The sequence below is a fragment of the Anser anser genome, assembly GCF_964211835.1.
Source record: "Anser anser genome assembly, chromosome: 1".
Classification (NCBI taxonomy): domain Eukaryota; kingdom Metazoa; phylum Chordata; class Aves; order Anseriformes; family Anatidae; genus Anser; species Anser anser.
In genome coordinates this window covers 96,626,500-96,652,606 of record NC_139720.1, presented here as the reverse complement: position 1 = coordinate 96,652,606, position 26,107 = coordinate 96,626,500, and the positions used below count along the sequence as shown (strand labels likewise).

Below are 26,107 nucleotides of genomic sequence, written 5' to 3'. Positions count from 1 at the left end.
GGGGGGGGGTGCGGCGTCGTGGTTTGTTTTGTATCTGTTTGGCCCGTTTAACTTTTGTTTTCTTCTTCTCCCTCCCATACCCGCCGAGCTCTCAGTCGCGGCCGAGGAGACACCTCCGACGCCACGGCGGCCCGGCCCGGCCCGGCCCGGCCCGGCCTGGGCGGCTGCTGCCCCCCGACGGCGACCGCCAGGAAATGGCGGCGGGCCCGGGCCCTGCCCCCGGCCGGGTGTGCCGCCCTTATATAACGCCTTTATGTAAGCGGCCCTGGCCTCTGCTCGGCCCGGCGGGAGTCTCGCTGCCCCCCGTTGTCCCTGTAAGGCCGGGTCGTCTCAAAATTGAGCCAGAGGCCCTGCCAGGTCTCAAAAAATCACGTTTTTCACCGTGTCGGCTGCAAGCTGTCCCAGGTGGACGCATACCCTGTGGGGAGCCCTTCCCATGCTGGCAATGGCTGATGGCTTGTCCCTTCATACAGAGGACCTGTCTCCATCGAGAGGAGCTCTGTCACCAGCATGGACCCAGACAAAAAGTGGTGGATGCCAGGCTGCACTACCATGGCCCCAGCAGCACCCTGTGCTAAATGTTTATCTGGGTGCTGTTGGCCACATCCTAGGCCAGGGCAGCAGCGTCCCCTGCTAGAGGCTGTGTCCCAAGGTCCCTCTGGCAGCCACCTGCCTCGAGGGAGCAGCAGAAGTGTGGCTCTCAAGTCTAAAATAGAAAAGAAGCAAAGAGGAGATCCAGGTTCTTGCCTGCCTGTACAGAGGACTTGCTGTATGAGTCAAAGTCCATCATGTCTCTTTGTTGTGCCTCGGTTTCCCCATTTGTGTAATGAGTAATCACTACCTGCTTAACACTCTTTAATCCCTTGTGTTTACAAAATACCGTGAGGTTCTGAATAGATGGAGGCACTGAGGATTCGCACGCATCGTGCTTGTAGCCTGTTCTTTCAGGCTCCAAATCCTAACACTTTACTTAGATGACCTCTGCATATCAAAAATACCTCACTGCTTTTCTCTACAAAACGAGTCTTTGCCCTGATTTGTGTTGAACTGGAAACTTGCATATTTTTTGCTTTTCAGACAAATCTATTGCATTCCTGTATAACTTTCTGTTCAGAATGCTGCAGCCTTAGTTAATATTTGTCAAATGAAGCTTCGACTGTCTAAACCACTGGGACTAGTTTCATTTTATATGTCATCAGTAGGGGCAGAATGAGGAGTTTCGTTCTTGGCCTGTTTGCTGTAATACAGTCTCAGGGCCATTGCATCAGAGTCAAAACAAGGAGCAGCTTGTTTCCAAACAAGAAGCATGGAGGAGAGTCTTCTCTGCCTCCCTCCCTGTAAGGGAAAAGGGAGGAGAGAGGGAGGGTGAGGGGGGAAAAAGAAAGTTATCTTTAACAGATTCTAAAAATGCCTTTTCCCAAATATGCAGTCAGTCCCTTCAAAGGTCTCTTTGTTTATTTTCAGGAAGAAACCCAAGACAGCTGAAAACCAGAAGGCGTCTGAGGAGAATGAGATTACTCAGACGGGTGCATGCAGCGCCAAGCCGGGCCTTCCCTGCCTGAACCTTGAAGCTGTTCCGTCTCTGAGCCCGGCCCTCATCCACTCACCACATTCACCAACAAACCTGCACGCACACACAGGGTCATCTGATTGTGAGTACACCGACACACTCCTGGGTTGCACCAGGGTTCCTGAAAAGATGTTCCTTACTGCAGACCATGTTTTCCAGCCGGTTGGATGTTCTTTCCATAATGGCACAAGCATGACTTCCTCAGGGTTTACCTTTTCCCTTTTTTGGGAATTATCCCTAAAACAGTGTTTTGTGTTAGGGTCACGATAATGCAGCCAGCCAGAGGAAGATGAGAGCATGTTGGCTGCTCCTACTTCTTATGAAGTAAAAAGGGAAAACCCTCTGAGCGTGTCTCCTTCTAACTAGAACTGTAGTTACTTCTCTTCAGGTAGTCATATGCTTCTCATTACCCAAGCATATCTACTGGCTGGGAGTTTCTGCCTGTACTGTTTTCCAGTGGGAGAAAACAAGTGTCTGGCTCTAACACTCTGGCTTGTAAAGGATTTCCATCAAGACAGGGAGGAGTGCTTCTGTAGAGGGGTTTGTATTCAGCATGTGAGGGGTCTGGAAGATCTTTGTAAACTTTTGTGCTTGTAGCAGCCTAAGACCCTTATTTTCAGAGCATTCACTTTCAGATTACTCAGCATGGGTTAACTTTTAAAGGATATTAACTTTTAAAGGACATGCAAAATTGAAAATTTTGCCCCCCCCCCCAAAAAAAAAAAGAGAGAGAGAGAAATGATTAAAACTATGCTTTAGAAAGTCAGCACTTACCCTGTGAAGTCTTCAAAACAACATCATTTCATAGTGGTCCCTGCCTGAAAGTCTCTTGGGCAGGAACACAGAGGGTGATGTCAACCTCATCATTCACTAGTTGTATAAAATATAGCTTTCCTCTTTTGTGGTGCTTTTAGGATCTTGTAAACTTACAAGGGGGAAAAAAGGAGGAAGAAAGATGATGATGCCAGGTTTCAAGAGCTCAGAAGCCAACCAGACTTTGCAAAGGCCTATAAAAAAAATCAGGGCATGACAATAAAAAAAAATCAGATTAAAAAGTATGTATATTCTTTTCTTTTCTTAATTTAAAAATCCTGCCTCAGGGCCAAACTTGGAAGCAGCTGGGTTATAGGGCTCATCACTATCAAAATCACTTTAGCTGCAATTCATTCCTGCTGGCTTCTGACTGTATTCATTATGAGCTTCTTCTAGAAATCTTGGTTTTAATAGAGCTGATAAAAACATTGGGGAGACTTTCCTAAATCTCACCTGGTGATTTGGGGAGAAGAAAGAGACGTGAAACAATTGAGCAGCAGGCAGCATGCTATTTAGTATATGTAAGAATTCTCTTCAAATTGGAGATGTCAGACTCTTTGTTAAAACTGGGGTACAGTTTTGTCTTGTAATGTTTTCTGAAAACAAAAAGCTTGTGAAAAGATGCAAAAATGAGCAGAACAACAAGAAAAAAATAATCCTTATTTTCAAACAAAGAATCACTTTATCCCATTCAGAAAGATGAAAGAATTCATTAGTAAATGGGATTTGAAACCTCACACTGATGTTTTTTGACAGTACAAATAGAAACCCATGAAAGCAACCTTAGGACAGAGGCCAACAGGGATTGTAGGGAACTCAGAGAATGACCTCCTGCTTTTGCTTTCTGAGGTGGCCAAGTTCAGGGGTGAGGAATATTGGCAGAGGGCGCCATGAGGAGGTGGAGCCTACAGCTCTTCATGCTCTACCTGTTCTATGGACAAACTGTCTTTTACACCCCAAAGGTTTTAATGTCCCCAAATCACCTTAACTCCTACTAAATTCACAGTACAAATATGAATGAAAAACTTCAAACCCAGAATGGATGCTCCTTTCACACGGAAATCATTTTTTCAGAAAAGAATTTTAATAATATTTTCAACATTAATACTCTCCTATTTCAGTAGCTGTTGAAATTTAGTTCCCAAAATACAGTTAGAGTCCTGCAAAAATTCAAGAAATGATAAAGCCTCTTGTGGTGTTGATCTCTGTTAGTTGATTCCTTGTGCTTTGAAACCAATGGAAAAACTTCCGTTATTTATGCTGGGTTATAACCTTCATCAGGCTGTATTTGTTTGGGGCAGTATGCATATAATTAGTGTTTGGCACGCTCTTGCAAAATAGCAATGCCAGTTTCTCACATGAAGACAAAATAAGGCATGATAAATTTATGTCTGCATATTTACTACAGCTATCTACCACGTTATGTATTTGTGTGTTTTTTTTAATGTTGCCTCAATTCCTTCTGCTAGAACACACTAATTGACCCAAGAGGTTAGTATTTGTAGCTCCCAACATTTAAAAATATGCTTCCCTGTCATTATAAATTCTTTCTCCTTCCTCTGTCCTCCCCTGCCTTTCCCCTCACACTAGAACCCCTCCCTTTGCCCTTCTCTTCCCCTCCTCTCAGAACTACATTGCCACATCTCTTTTTTGCCCTCAGCATTTGGACCTGTGATGATGTCTTCCTTCTTTGGGCCAGTATCACCTCCAGTCCTTCTCCCTACCTTCTAGACACTACAGGATTGCTTCTCCTCCCTTGTCCAGACCACCATGCAGCCTCTACCCTTGTGACTGGGCAGATTATATTTCATTCTCAAGAAGGCATTTTTCATTCTGGTGGGGTAGGATGATAAATACTCTATATAGAAACTAGGATTAGACAGGAATTTTGAGAGGAATTGTCTCATGCAAAATATTAGAAACACCCTGAAAGAGTCAGCATGTAGGGTATTTCCATTCTTGGAAAAATGTACCGATGTACAGATGGCTCCATAAGCCCTCATTCATGTATCTGGAAAAAAGACTTGGATTTTATGGGCCACCTATTCAAATCAGTTTGAAATCTTCACTGACCATTTTGCATGCACAATCACTAGTGCTTGGCAGAAAACACCACCACATATTTATTATGAGAAATATTCATAAGCCAATTTACTTTAAAAAATCAGGGTGCTTTTGGAATGATTCACATCAAAATACTTTTTCCAAGCATAGGAAATAAAAGCTCCATGATAGCCATCTGCTTCTCGCCCATAAAAGGCAGAGGTGAAGAAAGCCTAAGCAATAGTCTGAATGCTAGTATTACTGAAATGAGTACCTAGTGGGGGAAAAAAAAATCTGAGTGAAGTCGTATGTGACACACAACTTAATTTAGGGCTTAATGTAGTATATTCTACCTGCTGCTTCTGGTGCTGCTTATTCACAATGAAACTGAATTGCTTCTGACTGTTCTAGGACTTTGGATTTGAACATTATGATGTATTTCCAGTGCAAGTTTATCTTTAAAGCAAAATCCAGAACTTAGGACACATTGTGTCCAGTTATCATTTTTTTCAGTCTTAGAAAACGTGAGCTCATGCCATGCAATTGGAGAAAGAGGTTAGAGAAAGAGGTGCTTCCTGAGGTAACTGTTTTCATGTAGGGCTTGGCAAATAGAAAGCACCACTTTGAATTAATTTGGAATTAAATCATAGAGTGAGTTGATAGAGCTCCAAACACCTCTAGCTACTCAGCTGTCACAAACAGATGTAGCTGCTTACTCAGAAGAAAGGTGTTTGTGCAAAAAACTACAAAGCCGAGTATGGAGGCACAGGTTCAGGAAAGGTTACAGAGAAGCCAAGTAAAGTGTATGAGATTGGTGCTGTTTGCAACTTTCCACACACTTTTTTGTTTAGGCACAGAGGACGCATAAAGTTGGTAGTAGATTTGAAGGCTGAACTCCCTCAGGTAAAGCTTCTAAAGATTTTGCTAGGAGGAAAGGAAGTCATCAGGACTTTGCTCTCTATTTAAACTGATTTGGTCTGTTTAGGCCACTTATTTCAGGAGGCCTTTAGAAAGCATGTATCAGTATATATGTTTTGCAAGTGCCAAGAGATAAGATAATTTTGGCAGAAACTTCCACAAGTGCTAAGAGATACAATCAGACAAAAACTTCATTCAGGCTCTGATGTATGCATCTTAACAGATGTGTCCAAACTTAAAGGAATCCCATGGGAAAAGTGCAACTGAATCTCTTTGTCTCTATTGATAGTTAAAAGAGTTATTCTTAGACATTGGATGGTCCATCTGTGTAGGAATTTGTTCCAGACAAGGGAAAAGCAACATCTTAGCAAAGAGTTTTCATGGGACTGGGAGGCAGGTTGGACAATTATTGGAAACACTGATGGAGCAAATTTTGTGATTTTAAAGCACACGGAATTCTTAGAGACCTCAGACTCTGATAGGGAATCAAAGTTGCAAAGAAAAGTGAGGCATGGATAACTTTTGAAAAATCCAAGAAATAATCAGTGGCAAGTTGTTGTGATTGGGAGGACTTTTATAAGTAATGTTTTAACAATGAGACAGAGAGTTCTTATGTATTGAATACAATGCATTTTATAAGTACTTTTGGTGATGGACTAGATCTGAACTGTTTGTCCATATGTCCTCAAGTGATGTGGCTGACTTGGTCCAATTCCAGAGTTTTTAACTTTCACAGGATGGGAAATTTGAGGCTGGCTGTTTTCTTTTTCTAAATTCTGCTTTTTGTAGATAGTTAGCCTTCCAGCGAAATGGGAAAAGGCAGAGAGGGAACCTCAAGAGGTTCCTAAACTCCACAGAGCATTGGGAGTGGGTGTGAAACTCTAGGTTTTAATTTTCTTGCACAGCTAGAGGGATCGTCCATTCCCTTCTCGTGAATCAACAGGTTTGATTTGCCCATGGCTAATGTAGAGACCAGATGGATCCTAAGGTGGTTTGGCCTCATCTTTATGTTTTAGGTTTCCTGTGTTCCTCTTTGAGGTTCTGTGGCAGGAAGAGAATGGTTATGGGCCCTTATGGTCTTCCCTCTTTGCCTCTGTAAATGTGTGATTATGATTCCCTAAGAACTGCTCTGGAGCTTTGAAACAATTTCAAAGGGGAGAAGGAGGGCCCTGATTCTACCAGTTTCCTTGTTTTCAGTGGCAGGCAGTACATTAATTGTCATTTCATCCGTATTTTTGCTAGTCTATGTGTTAGCTAGAGCTGAATATTTTTAGGTTGTTTTTGGTGACCTAAGAAAGGAAGTATGTTTAGGTAACCTATTGTAGACAATATAATAATGATATGAGCCTTTTCTGAAGGAAGCTAAGCTGAAAGCAAGGACATCCATAGTTCTCAAATACTGATCTCATGAGAGGTAGCTATACGTTTGTCTTGCAGAACATTCAGAATTCTGCTTAGTAAATACATCGCTTTTCAAGTCATAGATGGTTTCTGCATCCTGTATGTTTTTATTTCTGTTTGTAATATTATCAAAGAAACATCAGGCAGGAATGACTTTTGTTTTCATTGAAGCAGATGTATGTTGTTTGAGTTGTTTAGAGCCAGAAGTAAGTACAAGTAAAGGTATGTAAAACTATAAGCTGAGCTCGCCTTGCCTCTCTTGAAAAAGCCATCACAATCCACTGAAGAAGTGGTGCTGTATAATGTTGTACTACTGATAGGAACTGGTCTCTGTATTCCCAAACAGTACACTAAGTGAGTTTTGTCAGGTTGGTCTCTCGGGCTTTTCTTCTCATGAGAAATGACTAATAACATATGGTACTTCAGTTATGAAGTCAGTGAGTATGTTTTCAGAAGCAACTGTGTGACTTTGGAGCCTAACTTTTACTGATGCATAAATCACATGTATAACTCACATAGAGGCTTTTTAAAATTTGTCTAATTATCTTAAATGTTGATTCTCTTATTTGATGACACTGTAATATTGGCTTGTGGTATTCAAGGCTTTTCTTAGTGGTCACCACTTAGGGAACTATAAGTGAACACATGCATAATTTCAGCTTTGGTTTGTAAAAGCCGTGCAAGCTTCCAGCTTTCATGATTTCAGGGGAGAATCTGAAGATATGTCCCCAGCATGTCTATTATTTCTAAGTATCAGGGAAGAGGAAAAGAAGCGTATTACTCTTTAAAATTCCATAGTTTCCATTCTTAAGATAGTGAGGTGACCAGGTTGAAAATACCATGGTATTTCCATTTCCAGCTCATGCTGCAGCCACTGAGACATACTGTAACTGTCAAGTAAAACATAAGTAGCATGTTTCTGAGTTTACCTGTTCATGTTTTCAGAGTCTGTCCCCCACTGACTTTCACTGCCATTCTTTAAGTTATGAGTCTTCTATAAATCCTTCCTTTATGTATTACATGAGTGTTTCAACTATTTCACTCATGAAAAGAGTGAATAATGAATACTATAAAACTCCTAAGTGTTTATCACTGTTTATTATGACATTCTAATACTCCTGCGTTGTTTGGGGTTTCTGGTAGGTTGGTTGATCTGGATATTTTTTTATTATTTTTTTTTTCTCTCTTTGTTTTAGTTTAGTTTTGTTTTTTTTCAGTAACAATCTCCAGGACAGTGCTTTCTTCTTCACCTCCTTGAGGTAGTTTTCCTTCTCCCATCATCCTCCATTCTGAAAATTAAAGGAAAAAATGCAAATTCCACTGGATAATTTCTGTAACTTCTTGGATTACCTTTATTGCTTTCATAGATCAGTAGTCTAGCTAACCTACTGAGTCTGCTTCTTGCCTATCTAATCTATCAATCCACATAATCTAATGCTCTTAGGTACCAGTCATTGCCCTGTATGCTTTCTTTGTCTGATATGTTTAAAGAATATTTTATTACGATATCAGTCTTTATACTTCTAGCTGTTTTTTTCCTTACATTTCCCCTTCATCCTGCCTAATCTTTGTTTTACATCGAGCATGCAACAGTTTATGCTCTGTTCTATTAGTGTTACTTGGGCATGATTTCCGTGTTTGGAAGGATACGTTTTCAGCTTTGCTGAACTCTTATACCTTGTTATTTAACCATTGTAGTGTTTCTCTTCTTCCTTATTTTTGTTGTTGTCGTCCTTAGATATGGATTCTAATAAAGTATTTTTAAGGCCACCTCCCTGCTGATCTTATAGATTTTAATTCCTTATCTTTTCCTTTCAGACTCTTTCTGACTAATTTCCTCTTGTTTTGGGGTTTTGTTTTTGTTTTTTCTGCTAGTTCTCCCTCCTGAAGTTGCACATGCCCATACTACCTTTTTATATAACCTGCTCAAAGGTTATGAAGCATAATCATATTGATCATTACTATTTCATGTTTTAAGCATGCCTGCAACTGCTGTTGTCTCCTCAGTCCTAAGCCAAATGTACTATTTCCCTGCTATGGTCTACAGAAGGATGCTTTATGTAGCAGAGTCAAACACAAAAGATTTTCATATGCTTGACAGGTGACTCTTCCTTGAAGAAAGTTAAAACAGCTGCATCTATATCTTCTTTTGTCCTGCTGTGTGTTATTAATACCCTGCATGCCTCAGTGCTTACATCTCTCTTGGGTGGTTCTTTGCATGCTATAAGGAGACACCTTCCATGCTTTGGGAAGCATTGAGTGGTGCATTAATTGCCTGGTTTGTTGCAACTATGCAACTCCAAAGTTACAGATGTAAAAATAGACTTGGTCACCTTCTGTTTCTTTTCATCACTGATCTGTTTAGCACTGGAGCTTTTTGCTCTTTTCATCTCAGCTTACGTGGTGAAGTCTTAACATGATACTGGGAGAGAACCTGAAACATTAAGCAAGATACTGTTTAATACCACCTACCAATGTCTATTAAGTGTACTAGCGGATGCTGGGGAGTGAACTCACGCTAAACTCCTTCATTTCTATCATGGCATTTGTCTTGGCAGCCTGGTGTACAATGAAACACGACAATGGGGTCTTGCTGGCCTTGTGCGTTTGGGTTCCAGAGTACACCAAGTGTGATTGTTTCTAAAGAGAATGCCATTGCACCATCTTTTTATTTATGCCTTCTATGCTTTTTTCATTGTCCATGGAGTCATTTAGAAGGCTAAAATAACATGAGATCTAGATTTACGTCTCCACCACTCAGGAACTGGAATATAAAGAGAATTCAAGATCTCTAGTTAATCTGTCAGTACAAATAGCTCCTTGAGGAATTAACTGTGCCTATGGAAAGAAAATAAAAAGTAAACAAACCCTAGAACCTCTACTCGTCCCAGCTTTGTTGTATTAAACACTGAAAGGATCTCTGCCCGGTTGGGATGCTCAATATATACTCCATATCAATCTGTGACATGTGGTGAAATGCTTCTTCTTGAAAACCCACAAGAGAGAAGTAGTATAAATTAAGAGCAATCTCACAACAGCTATTTTGGAGTTCTTACCAGTGAAAATGTAAGTGTAGCAATATTGTGTATCTATTAAAAATCTTGAAAGGCTCTTTATAACTAGATGATAGGAGTGATAACGTGTAATTTATTGATGTTACACAGATAGAGAAAAAAACACAAAGTAGCAATTTTTGTGTGAAAAGGGGTATGATAGAGGAAATAAAAACAGAGCAAGGGACTTCTCCCCACAGCTTCATGCCTGTGTGTGCAGCCACGTCAACTTTAACAAAAATACCTTGTGCTTTGATCCTATGTAGTGCTTCAAAACAGGGCATAGCCCTCCCTGTATTCAAAAGCAAAACTCCCAGATGTTATCACTCATGTCTTTTGGCTGAGCAAAGGGTAGAATGTGCCTGAAGGCACACCTGTGAAATAACTCTTAAGTACTACAGTAGTATCACCTGTTTGTATCACCTGTATGCATGCATATACATGCAATTCCTGGGCCTTTTCCCTGCAGAGAAAAAAAAGAAAAAGTGTTGGAAGCAGCAATGTGCATTTAATGCTACAGATCCATCTAATGATATCAAGTCTTCCATGAATGCTATGTTCTTGTTTAGTACTGTCATTTGTTAGTTTAGAGCATTCTGTTGTATGTTTTTCTTTCTATCAAAACTAAGCAGGTGGGTTTGGAATATGCCTGCTGCCAGGAATTGAAGAGGTCTCAATGAGGACAGAAACTTCCCCTGTGGCCTTCAGCATCATTGATGTGAGCTTATACTGTTTACCGCTGATATTTAAATCTGAATCAGAAGCAGGCCTGAACACTCACCCCCTAAACTCAAAATAAAGAAGCCACAGTCTAGCACAGTATGAATATCTGCCTCGCAGTATTTCTAAGTTGAGATATTCACCAAAGTACCCAGTTGTATTAGTTAACAATTACCCTTTCACTAACAGGTAAAAAAGATAAATGAAAAAAATAACCAAATAAAATCTAGCGTTTTCATGTGATAGCTTTCCTCTACCCAGAACTGAGACACAGCCACTGGAAGAGATAAAAGAATTCTTTTCCCAGTCCTGGGGACTGGCATTTACAGCTTCTCATCCATTCCTTTTTTCTCCCATCAACCACTACTTCTGTGACCAGAACAAAATCTCCTACTTCTAAAGACCTTTCTCTGGAAACACGTAGGGTATAAGCAGTGCTCTTCCACAGACTGCAGCTCTCCCATGAAAGCCAACCATTTCTGACTGCACCCTTTTCCTAACAGACTGCTACAACCACTCCCCTAGAGGATTCCAGCTTGAATAGAAATCTTCTAAACAGGTAATTATCTTAAGAGGTTTTAATCTATATTTTCCTTTTAACCAAAGCCCATAGGCTTTTAGTCTTACTGTATTTAACCACACTCAAACTGATAAGCTTTTTCTCCTTGTCTTTCTGCCTGGGGGGAAACCTAACAATACAGGGCAAATCTGAAGAGTTCATGGAATAGCAATTGTCTCTTTTGGAGACACATTTTAATGTATTTGCACCTATTATCCCTCTAATTCATTCCTCCTCCACACTCAGCTCCCACCCCCAACCCCAGCCCTTTCTCCTCCCTGAACAAGATTTCTGAGAGGACATAAATGTATACGAGCCAGCACAGTGAGATGACCAAAAGGAATCCTTGTTCACTTTTCATGCAGGTTTGCAATGTGAAATATGCCATTAAGATTTAAACAAAAGCCCTTGAAACAGGTGAAAGTCTTCTTAATTAATATAGTAAGCTTTTAATCAGGACCATAAAGTAGCAAAATACGTCATCATGGTTGCTTCCATTTTTCTAAAAGTTTATCCTTTTTTCCAAGAAGTATACCCCTAACCTTTGTTTAAATGGAGAGTGTTATCACAGTAACTTCATGGGCATTGTTTGGCCCATCTTAACTCTTATCTGGCTGGTAACTCTTTCACTGCAAATCCTCAGCGTGCCTTTTGAGTAACAGTACCTGGCACCACAGAGGAAAACTCGCAGTAGATGCACGCACCTAGATTTTTAAAGAACCAAGCTGCCTTAAACTTATAGCCAATTAAAACAGTTGGGCCATGCTGGGGCTTGGCATAATCGTGCATGAGCTCTCTGGGAACAAGCGAACACAGTTGAAACAGTTTTCATTTAGAATATTAAAACGTTCCATAATGAGGAAGAGATGAGCACAGCCTGGTTTCTCTTCCTAGGAAATGGTGCCATCATGTGGCCACACGACCTTCTCTGTTTCCTATTACAAGAGGGCAGTTGCAGTTTTCTCACTTTCGGGTTTCAGTGGAGTTTGGTGATCCCAACTTTTGCTAATGTAAAATGATTACAGCTGGCCGGGGCACAAGAATTAACACCCATATAATAACCCTGCCATCCTGGTGAAATACCCTGTAATGCAGCTATGATGACAGCGTTGGTGGTTCTTCTGTTAACATAGTGTATGTTTGGAGGTATAGTAGACCCCTAATGGAAAAGCAGCCTCCATCCATATAGGCTGTGTCTGCACTACAGGGGTATATTGGGATGGCTGTAACGGTGGAGGGTCTGCAAATGAAAGTTGAGAGAGGAGCAGAGAATTGAGTAAAACAGAGTGCATGCCAGTATTCACAAGGGAGGTATGTTGGACTGTACCTCAAATATATGCCTGAGAATAAAAGAGGCCTCTTTTCTCTGAAGTATCTCTGGACTTCCTAAAATAGCAAGAATATAAACTAGTGGGAAAGCAGGAAAAATAAGTAATCTGTCTAAAAATTGAATATTTCTTTAACATAAAAATAGGTGAATGTACTATAACACTTCTAAGCCCTTGGTCACCAGAATACTATGACTTGAAGCTAGTTTTTACCTGGTGTTTTGCAGTTTTAAGTAGGATGTTCACCATAGAAGAGTTGTAAAGAAACCAAAGCACTAGAGTAGTGTGAGAAGAAAGCTTTATTTTTGTAAACCTGGAGGTCTGAAGAGACCTTTGGAGTTAATTCTTGGTCTTTCTCTAGTGCTCTTTATTCCAAGAAATGCAGAACAATTTGTAAAGATTAACGAAGGCAGGCAGTCCTTTGGCGAAGCTGGGTGCAGGATGCTACCCCTCTTTTACATGTGAAGCAAACTGAGGCACAGACATTGCTACTCTGCAGGTCCTGGGGTAAATGGGATTACTGCTGATGGACTCCTCCTGCAGAGTTCCAGGCAAAGCACAGGGAGGTGATTCACTGCCTGCTCCCCAAGCATGGAGACTGAAATAGAGGCTTTTATGCTTGACGTTTGGGATTTATGTCCACTGGATATAGAAGCAATTTTATGTACTGGACACCTATGGTTTTGTCTCCAGTTTTATGTAAAATAGGTATCTCATCATTAGGTAGATGCTAAAAAGGACAGGGCAATTAGCTAAATAAATCATCCATAGGAAATTTGCTGCACATGGCTTAGTCTGCAGAAAAACCCTGTCCTCTGAGCAAAGTTTAAACAAACTCTTTCTTATTAGCCATCTACTCGATATGTTTGCTCCTCGGAGAATAAGGTTGTGCTTGTGTGTGCATGCATTTCTGTCTTTCAAATAAATGTAGTTATTAGACTATGAAATTTAGAGAAGTTTGACAGCTTTCAGAACACAGTGATTTTTTCTTCCATAGAGTATATTACTGACACATTAATAGATGTTGTGCTGGTAAAAATACAGTACTTCCTGTTAAATGTAGACTGCTACATATTTTGATTCTAACAACAATCTGGTAGGGTTAGGGCAATTCGTGTAGTGTCATCTGGTGTTTGTTTTGGATAGATATTATAGAAGGAGATACTGATTTTCAAGATGTTCAAGCAGATGATTGGGTGAAAATTCCAGCAAACCTTTAAAGCAACAGAAAGCAGGGGCTGCTCCTGGTCAGATCTCCTGCTGAGGATACAAATGTTCTTCCTCTGTTCCTGAAACTCCGTACAAGCTTTTCCCCTGAAGGTCCCTTTTCAGAATGAGGCCAAATATTCAGGAGAATCAGTCTGAACAGGATTGGCTACATCGGCCTCTCTGGAATCATTGAAATATATATACTAAGAAGTCAGCCACTAACATTTTTTCAGGATTTGAAATTCAAGTCACTTCCTTCAGTGAAAAAAGTGTTCTTCCAATAAATTTGGTCCCAAAGAGTTGGAACCTGATGCAGGACTAATTTTGTCTATGGAAACACTAGATACATATTTTTACTCTATTAATGTAGTTTTATTTTAGAGTAACTAATTTGAGAACAACACAACATAAAAACTGCATCACTAGGAATAAATCAGGTCATTGGAACTGAAGAAAGCACCCATGGTTATGATTGCTAAGGCTGGGACACTGATACATGGAAATGAGAAAACTTCCTATGGAAATTGTGGGGTTTTCATGTGTTGTGATGGGCACGCTGTATTTCCCCTGAACTGGCATGTTTATGCAGGAGTTGAGATTTCTTCATTCCAAATCGAGGATTCTTCACTGAGACATGCCTTTCTTAAGGAAAAAATGTAGGGTTTAATTTTGATAACAGAACTTTATTTGCTTGGTTTTATTTATTCCTTAAGGTATTTAAAGTGTATGTATATGAGATGTCTCAGGCAACTGTTCATTCATGTCACTCAGCTAAAGTATTGTCTACTTTAGTACTTTATCTACTGCATTTTAAAAGAGAGAAGAACAAGCTGGATAGAATATGAAAGAAGGTAAGAATGAGAAGAGAACGTACGTCCAGTGAGTGTGATCGGGAGAACTGAGTTTGGATTTTCTAGAAAAAATAGGTTTAAAAAAGAAATGTGAGGCACCTTCCAATATGTAAGAGACTGCTATAAAAAGGAACGTAGTCAATAGTTCTCTGTCTGCTGGGGGAAAGGATGATTAATTGGTTTGAAAGTTGAATACTAGGAAAACTTCCTTGCTATAAAGATAGTATGCAGTCTGTCTGGGGAGAGAGTGAAAATCCCCCACATTGTTGGTTTTGCAAACATTAGGTGAGTTGCTGAAGAAGTAGTGTAAGTAAATTGTTCCCACCACAAGGAAGAGGAATAGACTAGATGACTGTGTGAAGAACTTAATGCATCCTTTTGATACAACTAGGAGGCTGTAATCCTCCAACATTTGATTTGGAGACCACAGATTAGAGAAAGAAGTAGATGATGACACTGGTCTCCAGCAGCAGGTTACTTCAGTTTGTGGTGCTTCCAGAAACTAATGACTGAATTACAGATGCACGTATTCTATAGGAGATATGATGCCTCCAGTTTTTCTTCTGTCTCTCGGACTGTGTATTCTCAATGCAAGGCCTGAGAAGCTTGTCAGGAAGACAAAGTAAGCAGCAATTTCAAAATAGTTGTAGTTCCTCTTACTGATACATAGACAAGATTTGTTGCCAAACAATTTTCTGAATGCTTCTAAAGAAAAAGTGAGTCCAAAACTCAATCTATATGTTTCTACAGGCCCACCAACTCTTTCATTTGGAGGGCAATTATTCATTTTACCCTCTAAGTATGAAAGTAAGACAGAGCCTTTTGGGTTCACTCTGCTAGTTATTCCTGTGAAAGACTACACAGCAAGTTTCAAAAAAGAGCCTGGATTTCAGTGTCATAGTTTGCTTCAGGTAAAGGCCATGCACTGAGATACTGCTGAGTTACAATAGCTTTGGTGGTTTCCACATCACTATTTCTAGAAATGGTCATTCATTACTGTGCAATGAGCTTTGCGATACTGTGATTTTAAAGGACGCTAGAGAAAATCAAATTCTGTGATATCGTTCGGTTATGAGCTTTAAAGCAGCAAGCATTGGCTTTGCAGAAAGGGACATCTAGTGGCTGTACAAAAAAAAATCCCGTACAAAATACATTTTAAAATTTACAACGTAGTCATTTGTGTATGACCTGAAGTATTCCATACATCTTTGTAGCTCTGCTACACCATGTGTTTGCTGGGATGATTCTCTCTGTTTCTGCCAAACAAAAAAAAATCACTTTTATGAGCCATACCTTTCTAGCTTTATGTAGGTCTATGTACTGAAGCTTTGGCAAATAGAAATCTGCCCTCAGGCAGTCCTCGATGTATCTCAGGGCTGCACTTCCACATTTTCTATAGCATCTTCCAGGATTCCACTGCCTGCTGTTTCCTTCTGCCATTGCCTTCCCCTCTGGTACTGTACTGGGAGAGGTTGTCACTGTTATTGTCATGGTAAAATCTGCCTTCCTTTGAATACCCTTAGTATAAAAGTCAGCAGGAGGGGTGGATGAGATTCAGGGAAACACTAATCTAAGCACTCAGTCATGTATTACACAACAAAAGTTTTTCCCTTTCCCATCCATGTTGTGCTCCTTCTTACTAGTTGAGGATGAATTCCATGCATGTTTCTGTGAATAGCCTGACAGTTTAATCGGTGCATTTGCATATGGGGAAACGGAGCTTTTTTCAAAGTTGCACAGTAAAATGTTTCACCTTTATACCATGCCAGCTTCAAATTGTATCCCAGGAGGATTGCAAATGTGCAGTTTTTTCTTTTCTTTTTTTATTCTTACTTTTTTTTCTTTTTTTTCTTTTTTTTTTCTTTTTTTTTTTTTTACTGGCCAAATGCCTATTCATTGCCCATCTGGGTAAGAATGGCCTTTGCATTTTCAAACCCATTCTTTCCTATATGGTTTGTGAATGTCCCACCAATCAGAACTTGCTCCACAGAAAGGGGACAAAACCATTTTACAGGAGTTTCTCAGAATGAGTCCATTGGGATTTCTACATCGTGTTTACTGGACAAAAAAAAAAGGGAAGGGGGGTGGGAGGACACTTAACAAAGACCACTTGAATTTCACAGAAAATCTCCCACTGTCTCAAGTTTAAAAGAGTGGCAGGTCTGAGACGAGCCTGAGACAGCAATCTTTTTCCCGAGCCAGGCATTCTGTGCGGCGAGTAGGTGAGTGTGTGTGCGTGTGTGTGCGTGCGTCTTGTGCAGAACTGACAGCTGCTGGGGCTTGTCCAAGGCTCTAGTATTCTCTGTGAGAATGCCACATTTACTTTAGAATTAAACGTACATTGGTAAGTCCACCCCTTTATGGGGAGCATCACCTTTGGACTTTTTGATTACAGCAGTGTACAGTAAGGAGCAACTGCAAAACTTGGATCTGGACGCAGTTCCCTACAGAGAGGGAGAATTCATGGGACAGTGAATTTTGCTAGAGACCAATCTCTAGAATTTGTTATATTGAATTACTGCTTCTTTATGCTGCTGTGGTTTGTAGCATCCCTCACACTACTGCAAGTGATTTGCTTGCCTGTACTTTGAGTAGGAATGGTTTTCAGTGTAAAGAGTCAAGGGAGGTGGCCTGGAAAAAATATCCTCAAAATCTGCATTAGTTGTTTTACCATTTGTTATGTGTCTCTTCCACCTACCACTCTTGTTTTATTCTTAAGGACTGAATCTCAGTTGTTGATCAGTTGAAGAGGTGATAGATGTTCCAATTTCACTTGAAGCAGTAAAGAAATAAGAAGAGGATCTTTAAGGGAAAGCACTGTTATACTAGGAGCAACCAAAAGGTACTCCTTGCCTTACATGAAGTGACTCAAGTGACTTTTATTTCAGTCCCTACACCTCAAGGAATTTAGCATCCTAGATCAGTTCCTATAGGAGAGCTGTTCACACCAGTCTCTCATGAACATGCACAAACCTCTTCTTCACCTTGATCAACTCTGGCTGTTTTCATCAGGAGCTAATGATCAAATGCATTGTGGTTACACAGCTCTCACTTCTTCCAGCCAGGACCTGAGGAAGGATGCTGAAACTTAGAGGTGAACCTTGTCCTTCCTCCTTTCTGTACATGATCTGTGAACAGGTTGCAAAATTTACTTTCCCAGACTTTTGATGCAGCTCACACTGAAAAGGAGCTGGGTCTGAGGAGTCAATTTTCAGAGTCTGGCCAACAAAGTTGTTGTTGTCTGCCAAGATGCATATGAACAAAGTCAGGATTCTGTGCACCAACTCAAGTCAAGAGACCTGTCTGTAGCATGTTCGACCTTGTGCATATACAAGGCGTGATTTTTGGTTTAGACTGCTTTTTGTATTAGACTGCTGCATATCTCTTCTTATTATGAAATACCTCATTTGACAAAACCAAACATAAACTATATGTCATTCCCTTTTCAAGGGAACATCTTAAAGACCTAATTACATGAAAAGGGAGCAATAGGGTCAGACCAAGTAGTGATCAATACTTATTGATGGAAACATTTCCAGTATACTGATAGGCCAGCACTCAAAGGGAGATGCAGATAAATGAGTAGCTATGCAATCACTTGACATGGCCTACTGTAAGTCTTGAAAATAAGTGTTTATCATTAATCTTCCACCCTTCTGTGTCCTCACAAACACAAAGCTTTTGCAAAGCTCTCTTCCTTTCAAATCGAGGATTCCTACTTTTTTTCAATACATTTTGAATCTTTGTGACATGCTGGGAAAGAAAAAAAAATGGATCTACCCTGGAAGCCTCTGGAGAATGATTCTGGCTGGAAGGAGGAGGAAATAGATCTCTTCTGTACATTATTTTTCGTAATAGTAATCGCAGTGCTCTTGAAGGAAAGGCTCCTAGTTGCTGAGACGTTTTTCCAGTTCTGTGATCAGCCTCACCAGAGGGAAAAGCTCAGGTTTCCCAACAAAGCTTATGAACAAGACGGATGTAATTCACAATGTTCACGATACTGTTAGTGGTTTCCTCCTTGTTACTGCTATCTGAGCATCTCCCTAGTGCTCTAACCTCACATGGAAATTAGTATTGTTCTGATACTGGCTAGTTCACATCTGTTAGCATCTGATTTCTTCACTCAGCTTGGCCACATCAGGATTTCTAGTTCCTGACCTTTATGCTTCCCTTTTATTATCATCGGCTTCATGGAATTGAAATGACCGCCTGTGTCCAAGGTGGTTTTTATTAGAAGCACCAAAATAAAGGTGCTTGAGTTGGCAGGAGGGGATAAATGAGAAGGAAAAAGCGGAGGAGAGAGCACTCCATATTTTCCTGCAAATTGCAGTGCACATTGTTTTATTGTCTGAGTATGAGATGTAAAGCACCCTTTAGGCTGGATCAGAGGGACATTTTGGGGTTAAAAAACATGCATATGAAACCATTTTCAATGTCATTTATTTGCTCTCTATATTTCTGTTAAAACAGACAGTGACAATAAGCTAGTTTAATTTATTCATGTTTCTCTACCAAACATCACTTCTAAATTCTCACACCCTAACAACCAGTTGTGTAAAAGGAGTTGTAGCTTAGGTAGGAATATTCAAGACAAAATGCCCGTAATACCAGTGGTGATTTTTCATTACTTTCCCGAGTGTGCTTTTCTGGGAACCAAGGTGATGGATGTACTATGAATACTAAGAGAGGTAATTTATTAATAATGTTTCACTTGTTTACCACTCAAAAGGCAGTTGGTTATTAACAGTTAAAAGATGAAAATGTAGTTTCTGCCATCAAAAGCTAAACAGATGAAAAATGAGTGAAGAACAGGAAAGGTAGTGAAAAAACATTAAAACCAAAGAAAGCAAGATGGAGATAGGGAAAAGTGGATTGAGAGATTAAGAAGTTACTTGGGAAAGTTAATTTTGAAGGGTATGTTGGCTCTGTACCCATATTAGTTAGGTGCTTTTCTAAACTGTTCTCTGTTTATATTATTCAGCCAACCTAAGACAAAGTCTTCCTTAGAGTAAATGTCTGTAATTTTCCAGTTTCTGTCAAGTAAATAACAGCAGGAGAACATTTGTTTTTATATGATGGCATTCTGGTGCCAGTCAGAACTTGGGATATGCTAAAAATGAAGGGGACAGCTCATGTTAACTTTTTGCTTTGGGTTCTTATAGAGGACTGTTTGTCACTACTGGGTAGCAAATGTTCTAAACCACAGCCCCAGACAACACTGTGCGTGGGATTTTAGGAACATTTACACTCTAAATCTTGAACCAGATTTGGATTTTGCAAAGTGACTGCCAACTTTTTGTACAAATAACTGTAGCATAAAACCCAGGATCCAAATTCCTTAAACTGACAGTCTAGATAGAAACAGCATTTTCATGTTGACCCTTCGCATTAACAACTTGGAGTAAAGGGTCATTAAAGAAAGAATCTGATCATTTCTGGAGTAAGTCCACATCCAAACAGCCTAAAATCCAGCTCGGTGTTTACAGTTGGCTGGCCCTAGGCTTTTTAAAGCCATATAAGCTGATAGGAAGTCTAAGGCCCAGGAATGTGGTTGAAACTTAGGCCAGCTACACCTGTTTTTGTCTGCTTTTGTCCAAAAATTCAGAACATGAGCTTCTGCAAAAGAATTGCAGAAGTTTACTTCTATCCTTACAAAGGCAGTGTCTTCTTATTTGTGCCTTTGTTTGTGGTTTTTACAGTATGATCTGCTTTTTTTTTATCCAGTGGGCAGTCACCTTTGCCAATGTCCTGGCTATGTTTCTGCAGAGGACAAGACCCAATCTGTTCTTTTCTTCTTTTTTTTTTTTTTGTCACCTGCTTTGCTACAGGTAACATCAGTTGCAAGGGGATGACAGAGCGCATTCATAGCATCAACCTTCACAACTTCAGCAATTCTGTGCTCGAGACCCTCAACGAGCAGCGCAACCGTGGCCACTTCTGTGACGTGACGGTCCGCATCCACGGGAGCATGCTACGCGCCCACCGCTGCGTGCTGGCGGCTGGCAGCCCCTTCTTCCAGGACAAGCTGCTGCTGGGCTACAGCGACATCGAGATCCCCTCGGTGGTGTCAGTCCAGTCTGTGCAAAAGCTCATTGACTTCATGTACAGTGGGGTGCTGCGGGTCTCACAATCAGAGGCCCTCCAAATCCTCACAGCTGCCAGCATCCTGCAGATCAAGACTGTGATTGATGAGTGCACACGGATTGTCTCACAAAATGTGGGAGAGGTCTACCCGGTGATTCAGGATTCTGGCCAGGAGACACCCAGGGGAACACCCGAATCAGGCACTTCGGGGCAGAGCACTGACACAGAGTCCGGCTACCTGCAGAGCCACTCGCAGCACAGTGTAGACAGGATCTACTCAGCCCTCTATGCCTGTTCCATGCAAAATGGCAGTGGGGAGCGCTCCTTTTACAGTGGGGCTGTGGTCAGCCACCACGAAACAGCCCTGGGGCTCCCCAGGGACCATCACATGGAAGACCCCAGCTGGATTACCCGGATCCACGAACGGTCGCAACAGATGGAGCGGTACCTCTCCACCACTCCAGAGACAACGCACTGCCGCAAGCAACCACGCCCTGTCCGAATTCAAACCCTGATGGGCAACATCCATATTAAGCAGGAGATGGAGGATGACTATGACTACTATGGCCAACAGAGGGTGCAGATCCTTGAGCGCAACGAGTCTGAGGAATGCACTGAGGACACTGACCAAGCAGAAGGCACTGAGAGTGAGCCCAAAGGGGAGAGTTTTGACTCGGGAGTCAGTTCCTCCATTGGCACTGAGCCCGATTCCGTGGAGCAGCAGTTTATGGCTGGTCTGGGCCGGGATGGGCAGCAAGAACCTTCTCAAGCAGATCAAAACGACGTCCCTGCTGATGGCACTCAGCCTCAGCAGCAGCAGCAACATGTAGATGCCAACTCTTCCTCACCAGAGAGAAGCAATGACGTTGAAATGGACAGCAAAGTGCTCACAGTCAATAACAGCACCGAAAAGGGGGCTTTGCAGCCTTCTGTCAACACAACTGTTGCCCAAGCATTGCCAACCACACAGATCTACTTACGCCAGACAGAAACCCTCACCAGCAATCTGAGGATGCCACTGACTCTGACCAGCAACACTCAGGTCATTGGCACAGCTGGCAACACCTACCTGCCTGCCCTTTTCACCACACAGTCTGCTGGCAGCGGACCTAAGCCTTTTCTCTTCAGCCTGCCCCAGCCCATAGCTGGCCAACAGACACAGTTTGTGACAGTGTCCCAGCCTGGCCTGTCAACCTTTACTGCTCAGCTGCCAGCCCCTCAGCCCTTGGCCCCATCTGCGGGCCACAGCACAGCAGGTGGGCAAGGCGAAAAAAAGCCTTACGAGTGCACTCTCTGTAACAAGACTTTCACCGCCAAACAGAACTACGTCAAGCACATGTTTGTACACACAGGTAAGAGTACGTCCCTTTGGCTTACACATGAAGCCAGGGAAAGTCCTTAACAAACAAGGACTTCGGTTCTGTTTCCCAACCTGCCAGCCCCCAGCGCAAGCAGGAGGGAGAGGCTGCTCAGAGAGCTGGTCTCACCGAACACTGTCTAAGCTGACTGCATTGAAGTTGAGCCGCTGTGGACACACACAGGTCCCGTAGAGGGGCCTAACTGTGTATGGTGCAGAAACAAGCTCTTTTTTGCTTGGAATAAAATGTGTCCTGCTTCCATACAAGGAAATGGTAAGCATTTGTTGTCCCCAAGCTCATTCCTGGTGGAGTTGCAGCAGTAGGTCCAGGCCTGAGTGTTACACACACTCTGCCACATATTTTCTAAATTTCACATATTTCTATGAAGAAGTAAATTTGGAGTTTTTTCAAGAAGTCTTTCTGTACTTCATTGAAGCTTATTGCTATAATTCCCCGTCTCCTGGTAAGCCAGATGTTTCACTAACTGCAACTACAGAAACCTAGGACTTGGTGGGAGAAAATTTTTAAATAATGAATGTAACACAACAGCAGCAACCTTTTAGTCTAAAAAATGTGACTGTTTTTAGTATATGGTCTTTTGAGACAAAATAGGTACCCATATTTGCTACTAATCCAAAACTGCCTTTTCTAGCTTTGTTGAGTTATGAGACTTAAAGCAAGGATATATATACATATATATATATATATATATCTTAAATGAAGAAGCTGTTCTGGGTTCAAGAGAAAATTTTGCATCCTTTAGCCCTCAGCTCATTTTGACTTTGGAGATAAATTTTAGTTTAGAGAAAGTGTAAATATTTCTCTCACCAAGCAGTCATTTTGTTAACATCAGGTCTTAAAATAAATGCTTGGTTTGTGATATGTGGAGTAGAACCTGGAGAAATTGCCTAAGGTATGGGAGGAATGTAAATCGTGCCTCCCTACTGTATCAAATAAATTTCACTTCCATGCGTGTATGTAAACTTTTAACTACTATTTATGTATAATTATCACTTAATTTTAAAAATCCTTTAGAAATCTAAGGCACACATTTATATTCTCGTATACACGTAATATACAGAAAGGTTCACTCCTCAGGACTGATACAAAATGTACGATTGCAAGGATCAAGAATTCTGAATCCCAAGACTACCCCTTGTGTCTGTTTATGTCCTCCATCCTTCTGTTGTGGATGAGTAGCTAAAATACCATGTAGATGGTGTTGTGTTTTTCAGAGAAATATCCCATTAAAAACACAGTAAAATACATCTGCCTGCATCCTTGTTCCAAAAGCTAGAAAGGCTTTTTCACAAATAACTTTACTGAGATTAGGTGCTTTACTTCTCCCACCCTCAACTGCATACTATGTTTGGTATTTAGAGTCGGATAAAAGGGACCAAAAAGAAAGACCTAGCTGCTATGCATAGTGAACCAAGGAAATGGATAGACGTTTCCAATCATGACTTCATATTTAGTTTGTGTGTGTCTTAAGAATACCAAAAATAATGAACTTCCAGTGGCAAGGAAAGAATAGTGTAGATAAATGATTTCCAAGTTCATTTAGGAACTAACTGGTTTCTAGAACATCTGGAAAAACAATAGCACCTTGACCAATAGAGGGCAGGGCTTCAAAAAATCCTTCTGAAAATAACCTTTATATTGAAGTCTTGAAGAAAGCATGCCTCTGTTACCTTGTCCATTGCTGGACAGGGGCACTCGAAAAACTGAGTGGAGACAGCTGTGCCCACTGTCAGGGTGACTTTACTCAGCCCTGTTGAAAGTAGCCAGGTGAAGTGGTTCTGGAAAGGATCCAAGGACAAAGGGAAAGATTTGGGAGATGCATATGTCTGAATTAGTCTTGCCGTCAGGAGGGCTCACAAGAGAATCCATGGAAGAGTCTAATCAGAAAACAGAAGTCAACAAGCTAAAGTTCACCCAATCTTTCTATGTTTTTATACTTCCAAGAATGATACTCTGATGCAGCTTTATATGCAATGAAAGCACTGCAGTGTAGGCACAAACCTCCCTCCCTTTCTCCTTTCACATAGATGCAAACACACGAGAGACTGATGTTTTGCCATGTTCCATGCAGGCTGGCTTTAATGTATCCCACAGTGTTGTTCTCAGACGTGCACTGTTGTGGAAACGCAGAGCTAGAACGTATGCAGTTACCATGCACCTTATAAGCCATCATTGCCTTCTCCTACATATCACACTGTGATTAATATCCAGTAACTGCCCCATATTACTGGCTGAAACCAGCCAAATAGGAAATAAAGAACCAAAAGGAAGAACAAGCACATCTAATTCACCTAACACCTGTCTTCAAGATGAAGAATCATGGACTAAAAAACTACAGTTGGAAAAGGCAACACAGTGATCAGTAAGGAAGCATTTAAATTCACATTCAAAGAAGAAAACCTTAAGAGTTTTGAGATTCTTAGGACAGAAGAAGTCCCAGGAAGGTTTAGAAGATAAAATTAGAAAAAGCCAGAACACAGCATATCTTAGAAATATGTGCAGGAAAAAATTAGGGTGTTTTTATAGCATAGTCTTAACAGGGTCTACAGCAAAGGAGACCAACTTCTTAAAAACTCTGGGAGATATCTTGCCTGAGGCAAAAATGAGTGTTGCAAATGTAATCAGTCTCTTGTAAATTAATCTGACATGATTATAGCTGACACACTATCATTTTCCAGATAGCACATGTCAAGTATATTGGCCTGTCTAAACTCACCACTCTATGCTCGGCAAAGGCAGGAAAGTAAGGACTTACTGGGTTTTGACCAAGTATCTTTGACCAAACTGGGACAAACTCATCATTGGTGCAAGGAAGTGCAGCATGTGGATCCATCCACAGAGGTTGCCATCATAAGTACAAACCATGAAATAAAAAGAAACAAAGATGGAGGTGATTGAAAAAAAAAGGGGTCCTTGCCATCCAATCCATATTAATGATCTCCTTTTAAAATTGAGCATAAGTAGCATATTTTAATCTCACTACGCAAAGCCAAATGACACATTACCACAGGCATGTGATCATCCCTGAAAATTGACTCTTCAGGATATAAAATAGTCCCGAGCAGATTGTAAAAAGGAGGAAGCAGGATGTGAAAGAAGAGGATGTCTGCTAGATAGGAGATTGCAGAATGACCAAAGGAAATAGTTTTCCAGTTGGTGAAATAAGAGGATCATTTTATTGTTTCACGGAGTCTCTCGCCCTAGCAGGTTTGAGGGTGATGAACTACCATATATCATGTAAATGTTGCTTGATGCTATGAAGCATAAGGCTGTGGCATTGTCTCCCAGAAGAACTCTGAGCATGCAGAGGAATTAAGAGTAGTCTGGACAAATCAGTTATATATCCTCAGCTAAATATTTTTTTAAGGCTGCCTCATCATGGTTTGTCTGGATATGATCAGAGTTCACATCTCCGGGTTACCTGGTTAGGAATTTTATTTATCTGGTGGTCAGGTCATTTAAATTTCACCTCTGTTACCATGGATGTTCATGTGTTAGGCTGCCCTTTCTGTTGTGCTGGCTGGCCTGGGCAGTCCTCTATATTGATATTTACTGGTACCCTTTTCGGTTACTCTTGTCCATAATTCAGCTAAGAGAGTTGACCAAAAAAGGAGCAGCAAATGTAAACCTATTGCGAAGAGCTGGATTCCCTTGGCAATCTCTAGCACTTCTCTTCTGGGAAATTTGAAGCAATTTACCAAAAATGAGTGTGTTACAAGTCAGCGGTCTAGTAGATCATGTTTTTATTGCATACGGGTAGGGAGACAGAAGCACTGAAAGGTAAAATAACTTGAACAAGATCTTGCTAGAAAGGAGTAAGAGGACAAGACATGAACATTCCTCCTCCCTGCCTGGGGCAGCAGAGGCTGAGCTATTGAAGCTGAGTAGAAGATGCCAGCACTTTTTAACTCCTGTTTTTGTCAGTGCCGTCTCCGTGAGCTTGAGCAAATCACCTGAGCTCCTTTTCACTGTGTGTAAGTTGGGAATACCTGCAGCCTCCATAGTAAAGCACTGTGAAACCCCTGGTCAGACAAAGTTTTAGGTCCCAAAACACAGTTGTTAACAGAACTACACCTTCTTAGCCAAAGCATCTCTCCAAAGACCCGTGTAAGACTCACCATTAGTTTATTGCAAAGAGTCATACAGAGCTGGTTTAATTCTGTTATCTTTTTTTTTTTT

General features: G+C 41.1%; 1 protein-coding gene across 7 annotated transcripts in view; it reads left to right on the top strand.

Moving 5' to 3' along the window:
• The first annotated feature begins 1,318 nt into the window (after positions 1–1,318).
• Positions 1,319–26,107, top strand: part of ZBTB20 (zinc finger and BTB domain containing 20) — a 52,124-nt gene continuing 27,335 nt past the window's right edge. Inside the window, exons 1-3 of one of the 7 annotated variants that reach the window (XM_083819682.1) lie at positions 1,319–1,337; positions 1,465–1,652; positions 20,294–21,901. In XM_083819682.1, the coding sequence (XP_083675808.1) occupies positions 20,314–21,901 (1,588 nt within the window). In that variant the 5' untranslated portion in view covers positions 1,319–1,337; positions 1,465–1,652; positions 20,294–20,313. The other 6 variants (XM_083819685.1, XM_083819687.1, XM_083819683.1 and 3 more) reach the window with 6 other exon arrangements.